At 37.6% G+C, this 17,396-nt stretch overlaps 1 protein-coding gene across 1 annotated transcript; it reads right to left on the bottom strand.

Annotated features, from left to right (window-relative positions):
• Positions 1-2,339: 2,339 nt before the first annotated feature.
• On the bottom strand, positions 2,340-16,031 carry LOC128610653 (uncharacterized). Its single transcript, XM_053630072.1, has 11 exons — positions 15,863-16,031; positions 13,592-13,777; positions 12,684-12,875; positions 12,364-12,422; positions 11,080-11,227; positions 8,721-8,825; positions 8,512-8,550; positions 8,314-8,388; positions 6,645-6,722; positions 6,438-6,493; positions 2,340-3,532 (listed from the first exon to the last, which is right to left on the bottom strand). The coding sequence occupies exons 1-10, from the start codon at positions 16,029-16,031 to the stop codon at positions 6,438-6,440; spliced, it is 1,107 nt and encodes a 368-aa protein (XP_053486047.1). The 3' UTR covers positions 2,340-3,532.
• Positions 16,032-17,396: the final 1,365 nt, after the last annotated feature.

The following is a 17,396-nucleotide window of genomic DNA, read 5'->3' as shown; positions in this document are numbered from 1 at the left end:
CCAGATGGCACAAAATTCATGGAAAGGTTTTTAAAAATAGTGATTTCAATGTGCTTTGTACATACTGTTGATAGAATAAAACCAATGCTGAAAGTTTTTTTTTTGGGGAGTGCACCATGTTTTCATTCATCAGTATCTTCACAAATAAACTCAGTCACTACACTACACCTTCAGACACAGTGATTAAACCTCATTCTCTTGTCTTTATACACAGAGACGTTTAGACTGATGGGTGAACATACAGAGTGATCATTCTGTAATAACTTTCTTTTGTCTCTATAAATAAAGAGACGTTTACACTCATGGGTGAACATAATAATCACCTGATTTTGTAAATATGAGAAATGAAATTAGCAGGATGCTCCCACTTTTTGCTGATATCTACAGTAATTGCTAACATTTACAAAATGAGCCTACAATAAATAATAAATAAGTCTATATAATGAAAGTAAAGGTCGATGTTAAATAAAAATCTTAATGAAATGAATAAAATTAAAAAAATTGAGGTTGTTCAATTTAGTTTTATACATGTTCTCATATTTATAGCTATATATTTTGTTGTAATGTGATGTGATAATCTCGAGGTTTACTGGGTTTTATATGATTCTTATATGATTCTTTGTTCTTTTTTTCCACACTGTGGGTTTTAGTGAAGTTTACTGAAAACAAACATCAACAACAACAAACACAACAATTCCTCCTCAGCATTCAGCAACTCCACGCGAAACGCCATGTTTGTAAACGTTGCTATGGTTGTTCAGACAAACTACTTCTTCTCTCACCTACTTCCTGTTGGTTTATAGGACGATTACTCAGAGTCGCCCCCTTTCGTTTAAAATAATATTACAACCGCGAGCGCGTCAAGTATAAACGTCTCGTGCGTTTGTGGAGGCTCGCGCTGCGGAGTCAGGCGGAAGTATGAACAGGGCTTTATCTCTATGAGGATGAAGTTGATGGACCAGAAGCACCTGGAGCTTTTCTTTTAAGAAATCTGTCCATATTCTTTTGCACTACACACGCATCGTCACACGCTAATTATTAGGATAAAACACATAGACTGAAGTTGACGTGCTGCTGACAGGTCAGAGAGGGGGAGGGAATTATTATTATTTATATATATTTTTTATTATTATTGTTATGCACGTGTGTCTGTCTTATTATTTCTGTGTCTGTGTTATTATTTCAGACATCAGATATTTTTCATATATCGGCTATTAAATGTTTTATAGCTACACAATTTAGCATTTTAGAAATGTTTGAAGGATTTCTACACGGCACCCTGCTCTCATCAGATGGTTCACCAGCTGGAAAACACTGAAACAGACTGCACACGTGGGTCTGCGCTACAGCTCCATTTCACACACACACACACACACACAGGTTTTTATCACATATTACTTCTCCCTGCTGATCCACATCCCCAATAATCACACTACACACACCAGATAAGTTTAAAACAGAACATCTTTATTTACGTGTCTGTATATTTGTATAGTCTGTCTTTGTTTGTGCTGTAGATTGTCCGCGTCCGTCTTCCGGGTCCAGTCCGCCGAGACTACAGCAAGAGGGAGGAGATAAACTCCTGTCCTATTTCTGCACCAGTGTTTATGTGTCTGGGGGAAAAGGGGGACTTTTATTGAAATGAACATGAGGAAGGTGGTTAATATGTGTGTATGTTCACATTATGATCATATTATATGTTTATATCTATATGTTTATGATGATGTATACTTATCTTTATGTGTGAGGTTGTTGTGTTCATACTTACCTGATATTTATTCTTTATAATGGTTCATGCCGAATGGGCGGAGCTTCCGCTTTATAAGCGGGCTGCTTCCCTACATGCGGCGGCTGATGGAAAGTCTGATTCATTTTCACGAACCGGTTCTTTCGGACAGTTTGTTTCAATGAACCGGTTCATCGGTTCCTTTACGTTATCAGACAATGGCGTCACTACATATATCTTTTCTAACAACTCAGTATCATGTTGCATCAATGAAACCTTCAAATAAAGTCATGTGTGTGAACGCATATTGCTGATTATTGCCTTTTATTCACTTAAGTTAATGGTGTTTGTGGTCATTAACCATTAGTATTTCAAAAAAACAAACAAACAAACAAAAAAGAAAAACAATTAAAAACAAATGTAAAATGTACATTTTCAAAGACATAGAATTTAATAATGCGTAGACTTTTCTAAAATGAATTATACCCAGAAGATGGCACTGTTGTAATCTTTTGACAAGTGCGTAAAGGTAATAAAATGACCCCTTTATACAGAAAACACATAAATGCATTTTTTTTTGATTGTTTTGTTTTTAAATTTGCAATATCTTACAGTAGACTTTATTCACAGTCTGCGTGATGCAGGATTGATAAAATATTTCCTCATCTGAAATTTTTCATGCTCTCTGTTTAGCTTTAGCCACTTTTTAAACATAATATTAATGAGAAACAGAGCTGATGATTTCTACTACAGTGCAGGTATTTTTCTTGTAGAGTACAACAATAATGATGCATGAGAATGAATATATGCATTGTTTCATAGGATGTCATCACTTGTAAAGCAACTGGAGGTTAATCAGTGAATAACGCCCCTTAATAAAATACAGCTGCTTTGTATACATGTATATTTTAATGCAGGGTATCATTTGTGTGACCTAAAAGTACAACTGTTATCGCTGAAATGCTTACAAATTTAAACCAAAGAAAAAAAATACATTAAAATACCAAGTAAATAAATGGAGAGATTGCACTGTACTGAGCACCTCTAACTTTACATATACTGATACTGCTTATGTCCACATGGATGGAGATGAGTACAAACGTTTGCTGGAGATAAAACTGTACACTCTATGCACATGACTTTTCTAACAGGCTTGTTACAGTGCAATAAAAATACATTAAAACGATAGTTTCTGGAAGATGTGTGACATTACAGACACATTTGGTGCACACAGTTTAGGGCTTGTGATAGATATTCATCTTCTTGTGGTTTGTGATATCTGCATGCATTTATTTAAAGTGTTGCTTAATACAATGAAACCATGAAGTGATATTTGTTATGATGAAATGATACATGATCTTTTTAACTGTAGGCTGCAGATTGTGGTTGTACCGTGTGGTGGAAAATACATCAGTGTATCTCTGTATGTGATCGTAACGACTTTCAGTTCTGTAGGTGTGAACTGCACACAGATGACATGATGAAGCCCCTCACATGAGTGAAAAAACATTTTCAAGAATAAAAGTTCAGTCACATTGACTTATTACTCTTACTATTACTACTAAATCCTTTTGCTTTACAACCAGTCTTAATAGTGGCACAAGTAATCAATAAAATACACCCTGTAAATACTTCTTAATGCTGTCCATACACACGTTCTTAACCCCCCCACAATTTAAACCAAATAAGTGCAAAGAACCTGTACAAAACAATCTCACTCCGATTTTACTGTCACTGCACACATGATGAACTTCTCTCTCTCTCTTCTCTCTCGTCTGTTCAGTTGTGTATTCACTCCTCCAGCACCTGTAAATGAACATTTACAGCTGTTTTAGATTTTAGTTCCTGAAATGGTTAAACTTTGGTGTTTTAAGCCAACAGCAAATCATTAAGGAACATTTAAAAGGCAATGCAAATTTATATTTCAGTATATTCAGTAATTATTAAATATAAAGCAGTAAATAGTGATGGCTTATTTAAGGAAAAACTGTCATGTATGTTATTACACTGCAATATTTGCACTTCTTATAGTAGAATTTCTCTTAACTGCACTGACACTATAGGATTGAGCAAGAAATTTCATGAAAATGCATAATTTTTTTTAAAATTAATTTTAAACCACTTTATCTTATGTATTTTCCAAAAAATTGGATTGGCAGTAGACTCAACAACTTCGATGTCGTCTTGAACAAAAGACATGGGCTTGTTTAATCCACACACTGTATTCCACAGTAGCTAATGATACATCAGCAAAAACTAGTCTTTGTAAATGTATAGTTATTGGACCAGGTAGTGGTAAAAAGTTTAATACACATAAAAAGTGTATTAAATCCAGTTTCTACTGTGAAAAACTGTGAAACTGATTTACTTGTCATAATACATGTTATACGTTCAGCTGTGGGATCTGGTTGCCTTAGGGTTGTTTATTTTTCTATAGACTGAGGTTTATTTGTTTTCCTAAATTAGTTGAGGGTGTGAACACAGTGAGCTTTAAAAGTAAAGATCAACCCCAGGAATTTAAAGTTCTAGAGGACTCTCTCACTTTGTTTACTGAGTGTTTGAGCTGTGAGAGGAACCAGAATGCACATCTCTATTTTCTACTGCTAAGAGCTATAGAGCATTTCTACAGTTGACTCACTTCCGCTGTGATTACATCATGATACCCAGCAGCTGGTAAGGCTTGCAGCAACAGGAAGAGAGGACGCTGGAGCTGCTTTTTGAAGTAAAGCCTATTTATACATTTACACACTGCAAAGAAGGAATTTGAAGAAAGTAGAAAAAAGCCTTGTTTTTGGGAAATTATTCTTATTTTTTGTGTAAAAAGAAAAAAATAATCTTGTCAAGAATGTTTTGCATTAGAAAAGTAATCTCATTTGAAGAAAATAAAAATATCTAACTTTGTGTTAATAAGATATGCCAGCTAATACTGAGCAAGATTTAACCAGTAACAAGCTACAACAATGGTTTGAATAAAATACCAGCAGAGGAACAACATTATTTTCCTTATTTTAAGACTATCTTTTCAATGAAGCAGCTATGTGTCCCGGGCTGCATCTGAAATGGCGTACCCTGCTACATAGTAGGCGAAAAGCAGTACATCAGAGGGATAGTACGTCAGAATTCTCAGTAGACGAGAAACAGTAGGCACGAAATACCCGAATGGCGTACTGCTTCCGGTGAGTTTTTGCAGTATGCAACCGATGGACACTACACTAGTCAAAAATCCCACAGTGCAACGGGACTGGTGCGCACAAGCTCAGAAAAAAAAAAAAAAAAAATGGTGGAAGACAGCGTATGGGCTCTTTTTAAGTATTAAACCTTGGTTAAACAGGACTTGTTTAATAATACCTGAATAAATTGTTAACTTGTTGAAGGTTTAAACAAGAAAACTGTTGTCACAGCATTTTAAAGCTTTTTTGTGATCTCCATCATGCGTTAGCTGGACAAGATAACTGTAACGAATTTACCTCAGCCTGTTAATCCCGCCCACATTACATTACAAATTCAGTTAACTTTCCTGATGTGCATTTTGCCGTTAGTGCGGTTGCTTTAATCTGGTGGTTTAATCTGGTGATTTTTGTGTTTATGATGACATCGAAGGTCGCATGACAACGCCAACATGGCTGATGTATGTCCAGGATTGTATTCATACTACACACATATACTGATTAGTATGTACTGTTTCAACGGCCATGCAGTAAGTACTGTCACAGTACAAGAGTTCAGACGCAGCCCTGATTATGCTGGAAACCACACTGAACTACTTTATCCATCAGCCACAGCATGTCACATGACCTAGTCACATGTCCAACTGATCACTCACACCTGTTCTGTGTTACCCCTAATAAGCACCCCTGTACAAGTTCTAGTTTTTCAGCACCTAACAGTCAAGCTTTTGTTGTCGTGTTCATGTGTTATCATGTGTCCTACAGCTGCTCTCATAGTCTGCATGTTTTTGCCTTGTGTCCATTGTTACGTTTATGGCTCTTGTTTACACAGATTTGGTTGTTTGTTTTGCACTTCATTCAATAAAACTCTGCGCTTGCATCCGCTGCCTTCTACAATCCCTGACACTATGTTGCAGAGTTTTTCCCTGTTTCAATAAAAATGATAAAAATAACAATGCTTCTGGTGGCTTAATTTAAGACAAAGTCACTTATTTTATTATGCTGTTTGAAGAAATTGTGTGTTATTATAAGCTTGTTTTGTGCTAATTATTAATCTTAGATTAAGGGATAAATTCTTATTAAACTCAAGCAAGAGACCAAAATACTCATTTTAAATAAGTGTATGTTGAATAACTGAGTCTTCATTACTTGCGATAAGCACAACTTGCTTAAATTTGGCATTTTTGTCTAGATTTAATATCCAATAGCATTTTTAGTGACTAGATATTTATGCTATTTTCAGGAATTCTTACCAAGTCAGTTTTGCTTACCCCATTGGCAGATTTTCTTTGCTTGATTTTAGTACATTTTAACTAGATTTAAGTGTGTCTTGCTTGTTTCAAGAAAGGCATTTTTTGCACACTACGAGTGACCTCTGACTGAAATTTGATGCAGCGTACAATTTGCTTTTAAAATTGCTTCAGGTGTAGTACCATTTGATTACACAACACTATTTAACTCCTTGAACAAAACTTGAACTAGGGTTTCTATACAAGATCTCTCCAAGTATTTCTAACTCAATTTGAGAACAAATTTTGTCTTACCTATGTGCTCTGCTTCAGCTGTGAGTAAACAGTTCCATACTCTACACTGACCTTCACTAGATGTAAACAAGAAACGCTGAATTAATGTCCACAATCAACTGCAGCCCATCTCAACTGTTAAATAGACATGAACTAAATGAATTGGTTAATAAATCAGAAAACATTCAAAGTTGATGTACCTGCATACGCATGCAAAGATAGCTTTACCTTGATTTTTCTTTGTTTTTTTCTGTGGCTTGAGTTCAAGCTCAGTGTAAGTCACGTCACTGGGTCCAGCAACATCATCTGCAGTGACAGTGAACGGAACAAAACAAACACAGCTACAGCTTTAACCTGAATCTAGCTTTGCTTAAAAAGAATCAGTGTGGGGAATTACTAGTATATGATGGGATGTAGCTGAACACAAGATACATTTTAAATGTGGAGCTTATTGTCACTTCTACATGTTATGGTTTTGAAATACATGTGTTCCCTTCGCATGTTTTTTTGTTGAAAACTTGCAAACTTTATATGCACAATAACTAAAGCTTCTCATATATATATATATATATATATATATATATATATATATATATATATATATATATATAAAACATTAAAACCACTGACAGGTGAAGGGAGCATTGATTATCTCATCACAATGGCACTTGATCTAATGACACCTATCACAAGGGGTGGGATATATTAGGCAGAAAGTGAACAATTAGTTCTTGAAGTTGATGTGTTGGAAGCAGGGAAAATGGGTAAGTGTAAGTGACTTTGACAAGGAGAAAATTGTGATGGCTAGATGACTGGGTCAGAATGACAGGTCTTGTGGGGTGTTCCCAGAATGCAATGGTTAGTACCTACCAAAAGTGCTCCAAGGAAGGACAAACAGTGAACTGGTGACAGGGTCATGGGCACCCAAGGCTCACTGATGCTTGTGGGAGGGAAGGCTAGCTTGTCTGGTCAAATCCCACAGAAGAGCTACTGTAGTGTAAAAGTTAATGCTGGCTATGATAGAAAGGTGTCAGAACACACAGTGCATCATAGCTTGCTGTGTATAGGGCTGCGTAGTCCCAGAGTGCCATGGAAGAAGGTTTGATGGTCTGATGAATCACTTTTTCTTTTACATCAGGTGAAAGGTCCGGTGTGTGTGTACATCATTTACCTGGGGAAGAGATGGCACCGGGATGCACTTTGGGAAGAAGGCAAGCCGGCGGTTTGATGCTTTGGCCAATGTTCTGCTGTGAAACCTTGGGTTCAAGTGGATGTTATTTTGACACATACCACATACCGAAACATTATTGCAGACCAAGCACACCCCTTCATGGCAACGGTATTCTATAATGGCAGTGGCCTCTTTCAGCAGAATTATGCATGCTGCCATACTGCATAAATTGTTGCTAATCGATATATATACAGTGCCATCCACTAATACTGCTTTACTGACCATAAAATCAAGGTCCTGCCATGGCCATCCCAGTCCCCTGACCTGAACCCCATAGAAAACCTGTGGGGTGAACTGAAGAGAGTCCACCAGCGTGGACCTTGAAATTTTAAGGATCTGGAGAGATTCTGTATGGAGGACTGGTCTCAGAACCCTTGCCATGGGTTTTTCCAACCTCCAACCTCATCAGGCATTATAGGAGAAGACTCAGAGCTGTTATCTTGGCAAAGGGAGGTAGCACAAAGTACTGACTAAAAGTGTGCCAATAACTGTTGCACACCTATATATAACAAAGATTTTTTTTTTTATAAACCTGTGTTTTGTTTGCAATTGCTTGATATTATTATTTTGAAGGCACCTTTGCTCGACAGCATTTCTTTGCATTTGAATAAATATGTAAGTGTTTTTATATATAAAATGTGAAGTTGCAGTATAAAAATACTCCACTTTTATTGTTGTGTGGCTCCTTTTTCTTCATGACCTGTGCGTAAACGGCCCCACTGAGTTCAGCTGCAGCGTCACCTAATCACAGTGCAATGTGATAGTCACTACAGGAGATGTATTTACTGTATGGTGTTAATCTGAGATTTATTCCTTCTAGTGTAAGTGGAAATATTTGACATGAAATAAAGAAATCTCTCTCACTTTTACTTGCGTTCTCCACAGTGGCATAAATGTGCACATCTACAGAAAAGAGTGCAAATAAAGAATAAACAGGAGAAATTTTCAGACAATTTTGAAAACAATTCCACTGAAATTAACATTGTTAAATTAGCTTGTTAGTAAGAACACAATCTTATATTGAATTACTGTATACATAAGGAAAGTATTCATTATGTGACACATTGTCTGACCGGTCTGAAGTGGAGTGTGTCTTGATTGAGAATCCTCAGCTCCTGACTGACTCGGGTTCTGGCCTGGTGTCTGATTGCTGTTCTGCTGTATGTCTCTGTCCTTTCCTAGGACCAAATTATGTAATTGCAAGTACAATGTGTAATAATTAGTATTCTATTCATATTTTTTATTACCTTGTAACTATTTCTTATTTAATAGAAGCTATGTACAGTAGTTGTGTGTTAAATCATGTGTAATGAGAGTAATTATTAAAAAAAGTATTAGATACAGTGGGGGAAATAAGTATTGAATGTGTCAACATTTTTGTTCAGTAAATATATTTCCAATGAGGCTATTCACATTAAATTTTCAACAGACATACAGTGAGGGAAAAAAGTATTTGATCCCCTGCTGATTTTGTACGTTTGCCCCCTGACAAAGAAATGATCAGTCTATAATTTTAATGGTAGATTTATTTGAACAGTGAGAGACAGAATAACAACAAGAAAATCCAGAAAAACGCATGTCAAAAATGTTATAAATTGATTTGCATTTTAATGAGGGAAATAAGTATTTGACCCCTCTGCAAAACATGACTTATTACTTGGTGGCAAAATCCTTGTTGGCATTCACAGAGGTCAGACGTTTCTTGTAGCTGGCCACCAGGTTTGCACACATCTCAGGAGGGATTTTGTCCCACTCCACTTTGCAGATCTTCTCCAAGTCATTAAGGTTTCGAGGCTGACGTTTGGCAACTCGAACCTTCAGCTCCCTCCACAGATTTTCTATGGGATTAAGGTCTGGAGACTGGCTAGGCCACTCCAGGACCTTAATGTGCTTCTTCTTGAGCCACTCCTTTGTTAGCTTGGCCGTGTGTTTTGGGTCATTGTCATGCTGGAATACCCCTCCACGACCCATTTTCAATGCCCTGGCTGAGGGAAGGAGGTTCTCACCCGAGATTTGAGGGTCCATCGTCCCTTTGATGCGGTGAAGTTGTCCTGTCCCCTTAGCAGAAAAACACCCCAAAGCATAATGTTTCCACCTCCATGTTTGACGGTGGGGATGGTGTTCTTGGGGTCATAGGCGGCATTCCTCCTACTACAAACACGGCTAGTTGAGTTGATGCCAAAGAACTCCATTTTGGTCTCATCTGACCACAACACTTTCACCCAGATCCTCCGAATCATTCAGATGTTCACTGGCAAACTTCAGACGGGCATGTATATGTGCTTTCTTGAGCAGCGGACCTTGCGGGCGCTGCAGGATTTCAGTCCTTCACGGCGTAGTGTGTTACCAATTGTTTTCTTGGTGACTATGGTCCCAGCTGCCTTGAGATCATTGACAAGATCCTCCTGTGTAGTTCTGGGCTGATTCCTCACTGTTCTCATGATCATTGCAACTCCACGAGGTGAGATCTTGCATGGAGCCCCAGGCCGAGGGAGATTGACAGTTCTTTTGTGTTTCTTCCATTTGCGAATAATCGCACCAACTGTTGTCACCTTCTCACCAAGCTGCTTGGCAATGGTCTTGTAGCCCATTCCAGACTTGTGTAGGTCTACAATCTTGTCCCTGACATCCTTGGAGAGCTCTTTGGTCTTGGCCATGGTGGAGAGTTTGGAATCTGATTGATTGATTGCTTCTGTGGACAGGTGTCTTTTATACAGGTAACGAGCTGAGATTAGGAGCACTCCCTTTAAGATTGTGCTCCTAATCTCAGCTCATTACATGTATAAAAGACACCTGGGAGCCAGAAATCTTTCTGATTGAGAGGGGGTCAAATACTTTTTTCCCTCATTAAAATGCAAATAAATTTATAACATTTTTGACATGCGTTTTTCTGGATTTTCTTGTAGTTATTCTGTCTCTCACTGTTCAAATAAATCTACCATTAAAATTATAGACTGATCATTTCTTTGTCAGTGGGCAAACGTACAAAATCAGCAGGGGATCAAATACTTTTTTCCCCTCACTGTAAGTATTAACTCAAGAAATCCAGAAATATAAAGAATTACATTAAAGTAGAGAACATTAAAGTCCATAAATGAAGTTATGTGTAATAAAGTGGAATAACACAGGAAAATAGTATTGAACACACTAACTGAAATGTATTTAATACTTAGTGGAGAAGCCTTTGTTTGTAATGACAGCTTCAAGCTGCTTCCTGTATGAAGAAATTAATCGGCCAAAGTATTCGGGTGTGATTTTGGCCCGTTCTTCTAAACATAACTAAACACTGTAAATACCAGTCATATACCATTTTGTTAACATGTTTGTTATTTCCATGTTCGTGTAGCTTATACTATTTCATGTTTTGTACACCATGCTTTGTAGAAGTACTGATTATATTATAAGCAATTTAGTGAAAACTAGTTATCAGACCTGTGTTGGATTTGTGCCACCAATGCAGGATCAGTAAAAGGATGATGAACAGAAAGGCCAAACTCAGTCCCACAGACACAAATACTATAACAGTATTGTATGTTGAACCTGAGACGGAGGAAAGAAAAAGACACAAATGATAAAAAACCTGCTGTCACTAATAATAGCCCAATTTCTAATTCTCCATTTCTGTCCAAACTGTTTTAAAGAGTGTTTACCAGCAATCTCTCTGAGCCTTTCTAATCAGATCCACATTCTCTACTGAGACTGCTCTTCAAGGAGTCACTCATAATCTACTCCTTTCTGCTGATGCTGGTGCCTTTCCTCCATCAGTATTTCTAGCTTGGATCATGTTTCCTTTTTTCTCCTGCCCCTGACACACAAGGTATCCCTCAGTGATCAATCCTTGGCCCTCTCCTTTTAACTACAGGTACAGTATATGCATCCACTTGCTCAGATCACTCAAAAACATCTGAGTTTCCACTGTTAAGCAGATAACACTGATTTATCTCATCATGAGCTATGTCTTCCACATCATTAACTGTATACATTCATGATCTAGAATAATGGATGGACTCCAACGTTCTTAAATTGAACTCTGAAAAAACAGATATTTTATTTGCACCCAAAACTCCTTTGTTCTAAAATTCCAGATATTCAGTAGATATTGATGGCATTAACGTTAAACTTTCTACAAATTTTCACAATTTATTCATAATTTTTGACAACACAGTTTCATTTGAACTCTGTATTAGGTCACTCACAACAATCTCTTTATCAGCTCTACATGACCCTTACTTAGTTTGAAAGAACTCTTGCTTCATGCTTTCATCATTTCACAGTTACATTTTTGAAGATCTCTTCATTCTCATTTCTGGTATAACTCCTAATCGACTACAACATGTTTGAAAATATGTTTGTATGGCCTCGCTGGCCTTGCTGTAGCACTCTACACCCTGGAGTCTTAGATCCACCAGTACTGATCTACAAGTGGCTCCTAACGAGCAGACTGACAAGAATGGGCAGAATATTTAATGCCATAATCCACCCCAGGCCTTTAACTGCACGTCCATGAACTCAAAACACATGTTTTGTACCAACAGTTTTCCTTTTTTTTCTCTTCCTGCTAGTAATTCTCCTACTGTTTGTTTTTTTTTTTTTTTTTTTTACAGTCAGTTTGAGTGTTAGGTGCTACGTGCTACAGAAATTGAATGTATTTGTGTTCTCCTTCCTCCTCTTATTATTATTATTATTAGTAGTAGTAGTAGTAGCAGTAGTAGTCACAGTCTCTCCTTTGAACACATGTTTATCAGGCTTTATGGTCACCACAGATATAGGAATCTCTACAGAAACAATTTTAACATCCCAGATACAAACACACTTCAATAATATACAGATCTACTTCTATTAACTGCTATATACCCAAGTGGTTAGTGATGATGCAGTTTATACGTATGTAATAATATCTAAAGTCTGTTAAGAAGTGCCAGTGTTTTGCAGTGATTTGTAAATTTTTCACTCACCAGTAACATTTACCCAGAATGCATCACTGTAGTGTGTGTAGTAGACTGGGTTTCCTCTTCCAGCTCTGCACCTGTACTGACCTCCATCAGAGACTCTAACGGAGCTGATGTTGTAGTAGTCTGTTTCAGTCTCAGTCTCAGTGCTCTGTGTGGGTTTGATCCAGTAAAACTTCCATCCAGCAGACTGCAGCTTCAGTGTACAGGACAGAGTCACGGCGTTTCCTTTCAGTACAGCTCCTTCACGACTTGGTGTGAGTTCAGGTTTAGGTTTTTCTGCAGTTGGAGATGAAACACACAGTTCAGGATGTTAACTGTTCATGTTCTGCTGTCAGAGTGTTTAACACACTAATCACTACTACAGACAAACACACTATTACTGATACACTGTAAAGACTCCTGTCATAGAGAAATTATTCATGAATATCTATCAAACTATTTTGTGGTATTTATGAAAGTAATTTAGTTTTTGTGAGAGTAGATTTAATGTGAAGTACATTGTTCTCTTATTCAAGAAAAAGTGTACAGACAAAATGTACTGCATTATGTTAGACTGTTATTTAAAACATCCTTCAATATAAAATGTTTGAACCAGCAGAATGCATTTTATTATTTCATTTTACCCTTAATGCAATAATAATAAAAGAAGAGATATTTTGCTATTAATATTATTTATTATTGGATAAACCTGGGACATTTTCATGTTCAGCATTTTGCAGCACATTGAGTCAGCAAATAAATAAAAATCACATCTTTAGTCTTCATCGACTGCATTTCACATCATCTCAAAGTCCAACATCTTTACTGCATATCACACTTTGTATGCATATTGTGCAGCTCTAATCTACACCAGTACTGAGTGCTGAGGTGAACCTGAGGTTAATGAGTACTGAGGAGATGATCACACTCACCTGATACAGTCAGTGTAACAGCATCACTGGTGTGTGAGGAGTGTGAGCCTCCTCTCTCTCTTCCTCTACAGGTGTATTTACCTGCATGAGATGTTTCAGCACTACTGATTCTGTACTCCTGTTCACTACTGACACCAGAACCATCTTTATTCCAGCTGTAGATCCAGTCAGAGTCCTCTTCATCCTGTATGTCACATCTGAGAGTGACAGTCTCTCCTCTGTACACCTGTTCATCAGGATTTATGGACACCACAGGTTTTGGGAGCACTGTACAAAGATAGTAAAATATTTCCTGAAATAATTAGTATACTTTTGATTGATTGGTTTTCATGAGTGTGTAGAGTTTAGAAGATTTTGGAGAAGAATGTAACATTACACATGTAAATGTTTTGGACAAGTTATAACCACTTGCACCAAAATGTCCAGCGTATTCAACAGATCCTGATTCTAATCATTTGGTATTGTGTTAGATGTATTTATAGTAAAGTATTGTTCAGATTTGTTTCATAAAATGAACAGGTGATTCATTTAATCCATTTATTTGACATCACATTTTATTCTGTATAATTCCATGTTTTGGTCATTGGTAAGGAAGCAGAGTGGAGCAAAAGAAAAAAAAATCCTACAATTACTCGAGATCCTGATGTCATCTCGCTCCAGGTCTCTTATGTATGATTTCCAAAGTGATTAGTCAGCACTTATAGAGACAAAGCAGGTGATTTATTTACAGTGTAGCTTTAAGGCCTCTGGTATCAGACACACACTGTACATTCTTTCTATATTGATCATAATTTAATATTCTGTAGTGAGTGTTTCAGCACTAATGTCTGTGTTTCAGTTACAGTTATAAACACCATCATGAGTCTGATTAACATGAGTGCTGTGTAATTATAATTTCCATCTTTCTACTACCATGAGATTTATTATCCCTACATAACACTGATATCTGATAGTCTGGATCTCTTATAACAGAGATTCTCTTCCTGATGAACACACACTCAGCGGTACTTTAACTTTTGCTCTACTGTTCATGAATGACAGGCTTTATAAATATCTAAAATATAATAAGAAATAACTTAAAACATGCAGTGAGAGAGTAGAAAGCATGACGAACCTCTAACTGTAACTGTATCACTGAGCTCTGAGTCGTAGTTTCCTCTGCGTGCTTTACACTGATACACTGTTTCTCCTGCATTAGAGACTGTATCATGGAGTGTGTTGGTGTCTTCAGCTACTTGGACTCGATCTTTGTACCAGAGAAAAGTCCATCCATTAGACAGCAGATTACAGTTCAGAGTAACTCTGTCTCCAGTGTAGACGGAGCTCTGAGGATTCACTCTCACAGTCGGTTTGGGTTTTTCTGTTGATATGAAATGATGATGATATTAAAGTTTTCCTCTTTACAACATCAAGAAGAGTTTTATCATCTTAATCAGATGATTTGTGTATAATAATGTATTTATATTCAGCATTTGTTAAACGGTTACAGTTGTGTGACTTTATTACATGGACAACATGGTCTTATAATATCTGTCAGGAACCTCGAGTCGGCACGGAAGCAGGAGCGGGCGGCAGGTGTAGAGCGTGGTATCGGGAAGTTCAAGAAACGTAGTCGTAAGACAGGCAAAGGTCAAGCGATCGGACGAACAACACAAACGGGGTCAGGCAGAGAGCGTAGTCGAAACCGGAGACAGGGGTCGAGGATAACGAGAAGACTAACTAACTAGATCGGCTTGGTAACGCAGAGAAACGAGTTGACTGAACATATACTTCGCATTGACTCTAGGTGAATGACATCCCTAAGTACTAGCGGTGAGAGTGTGTGTCTGTGTGTGTGTGTGTGTGTGTGATTGGTGCCAGGTGTGTCTGATCAGAACTCCGGGGATGGTGAGCGCATGCGTGCATGAGAAGTGAGTGTTGCATCTTGGGAAATTAAGTTCTGATCTGACTGAGCTGTGACAATATCATTATACTTTATATATACTGTACATGGAATTAATTGAATACATTTTTTCATAACTGAACAAACACACTGAAGTTTAAAAGGTTTTTCATTTTTTTTTCAAAATGCACTTTATGAGTGGTGCATAAATACACACTCTTAATGAATTCATCTTCATCAGTGTGTTCACTATTATGAATGTTGAACACAGTGAATGTACAACTACACCATTAATCATTACTAGACACAGGATAAGTAACTAAACGTTGTTTTTTTTTCCCGGATCTGTGACATTTTAAATAAATCTTGTGACTTTAATCCACACTGCATGTAGTGATGTGATGCTGAAGTTAATAAATATTGGTGTGAGGAAGAGATTAACACACACACACACACACACACACACACACCTGACACAGTGAGTGTAACAGTGTTGCTGGTCTCTGAGGTCTGAGAGTCGCTTCTTCTCCGTCCGCTGCAGGTGTATTTAGCGCTGAGAGACTCTACAGGAGTGAATGAATATTTCCTGCTCTCAGTGTAGGAGGATATTTGGACACCATCTTTATTCCAGTTGTACATCCACTCAGTGTCTGCATGTCCTCGTATTTCACATGTGAAAGTGACTTCCTGTCCACTGAATATCTGTCCATCAGGCTGCAGAGTCAGAACGGCTTTTGGTCTCTCTGTACAGTTACAACAAATACATCAAATCCGTCAAACACACCCTTCTCTGACCATCTGATATTTAATCAGTGTGTTTTGTAATGATTATGTGTATCAGTGCATGTTACAGGAGTGTAAGATCAGACATGTACCGATCACTGAGAGAGTCACTTCATTACTCCCTGTCGTGAACCATCCATCAATAGACCCGTAACAGCTGTATTTGTGACTCTGATCTACTTTTATAGTGTAGTAATTTTCAGCAGAACCGTGACTATAAACACCATCTTTGTACCAGTGGTACGGTCCATTTCCTCCTGAAAACCTACATGTGAGTGTAACCGTCTCTCCTCTGAATATTTGAGGTGAATTGGGCTCCACAGACAGAACTGGTGAAAAAGTCAAAAAGCAAACACACACTGTCAATGTAAACAACTTAAATTCTGCATGACAATGTACAAACAATCTTCTCCACCTTAATACAAATCCAACATGTACACAACATAGGCAATAAAATATGTATAAATCACCTTGAGCTTGTCCGACTCGGATAAGTGAAATAAGCACTAAAAAGGGAAGAGGAACAGAGAATATGATGTAACGCTGACTTGTTTCTTTTCTTTAAGAAGACAAATGAGAACCATGTCATATACTGCAAAAAAATCTGTATTTAGTTTCACTTCAGCTGTAGAAATGCAATATATCGACCTGTTTCAATAATGAATGGTGTTTAGAAAAAGCTATTTTCACTCAGGTCACTATGCTGCTCATTACTGTCTCATGTTTAATGTCACGTCTCGTGACGTAAGGGAGATAGGGACGGATGCAAGTGCAGTAGGAACAGTTTTATTTAATGAGAAACACAGGCAGGTAAATCCAAAACGTGATCCAAAACATGCGAGAGGTCAGGCGATCGGAAAACAGGCCTACACGGGGCAAGGCAGGAAACTATGTTGTGGTCACAGAAAACAGGTCGAGATACAAAACATGACACATAAACTATGACTATGAACTGGGAGCGGAGAAACCAGCGTGAACTACACAAACGAATCTAAACATGAAACCTGACATGAAGACTGACTGACTGACTGACTGACTGACTGACAGACAATCTAATACAATCTAATACAATCTAATACAATCTAATACAATCTAATACAATCTAATCTAATCCAAGCTAACATTCCGCGCCGTGTGCTGGGAGGCGCGCGGTATATACACACAAACATAATCAGCCTCGTAATGTCTGACGGCTGAGGGCAATTCAGACACACGTGAAAC

Source organism: Ictalurus furcatus, chromosome 7, assembly GCF_023375685.1.
Source record: "Ictalurus furcatus strain D&B chromosome 7, Billie_1.0, whole genome shotgun sequence".
In the NCBI taxonomy this organism is placed as follows: Eukaryota; Metazoa; Chordata; class Actinopteri; order Siluriformes; family Ictaluridae; genus Ictalurus; species Ictalurus furcatus.
This window is presented reverse-complemented; position numbering and strand designations above follow the sequence as displayed.

What these genes read in the sequence shown, in the direction of transcription:
- LOC128610653 (XM_053630072.1), bottom strand. Translation starts at nt 16,031, where the DNA reads ATGTACAACTGGAATAAAGATGGTGTCCAAATATCCTCCTACACTGAG. An exon ending in TGTTACACTCACTGTGTCAG is followed by an intron (nt 13,778 to 15,862) that starts GTGTGTGTGTGT and finishes ATCTTTGTACAG; the next exon opens with TGCTCCCAAAACCTGTGGTG. An exon ending in ACACACTCCACTTCAGACCG is followed by an intron (nt 8,551 to 8,720) that starts GTCAGACAATGT and finishes TCTTTTCTGTAG; the next exon opens with ATGTGCACATTTATGCCACT.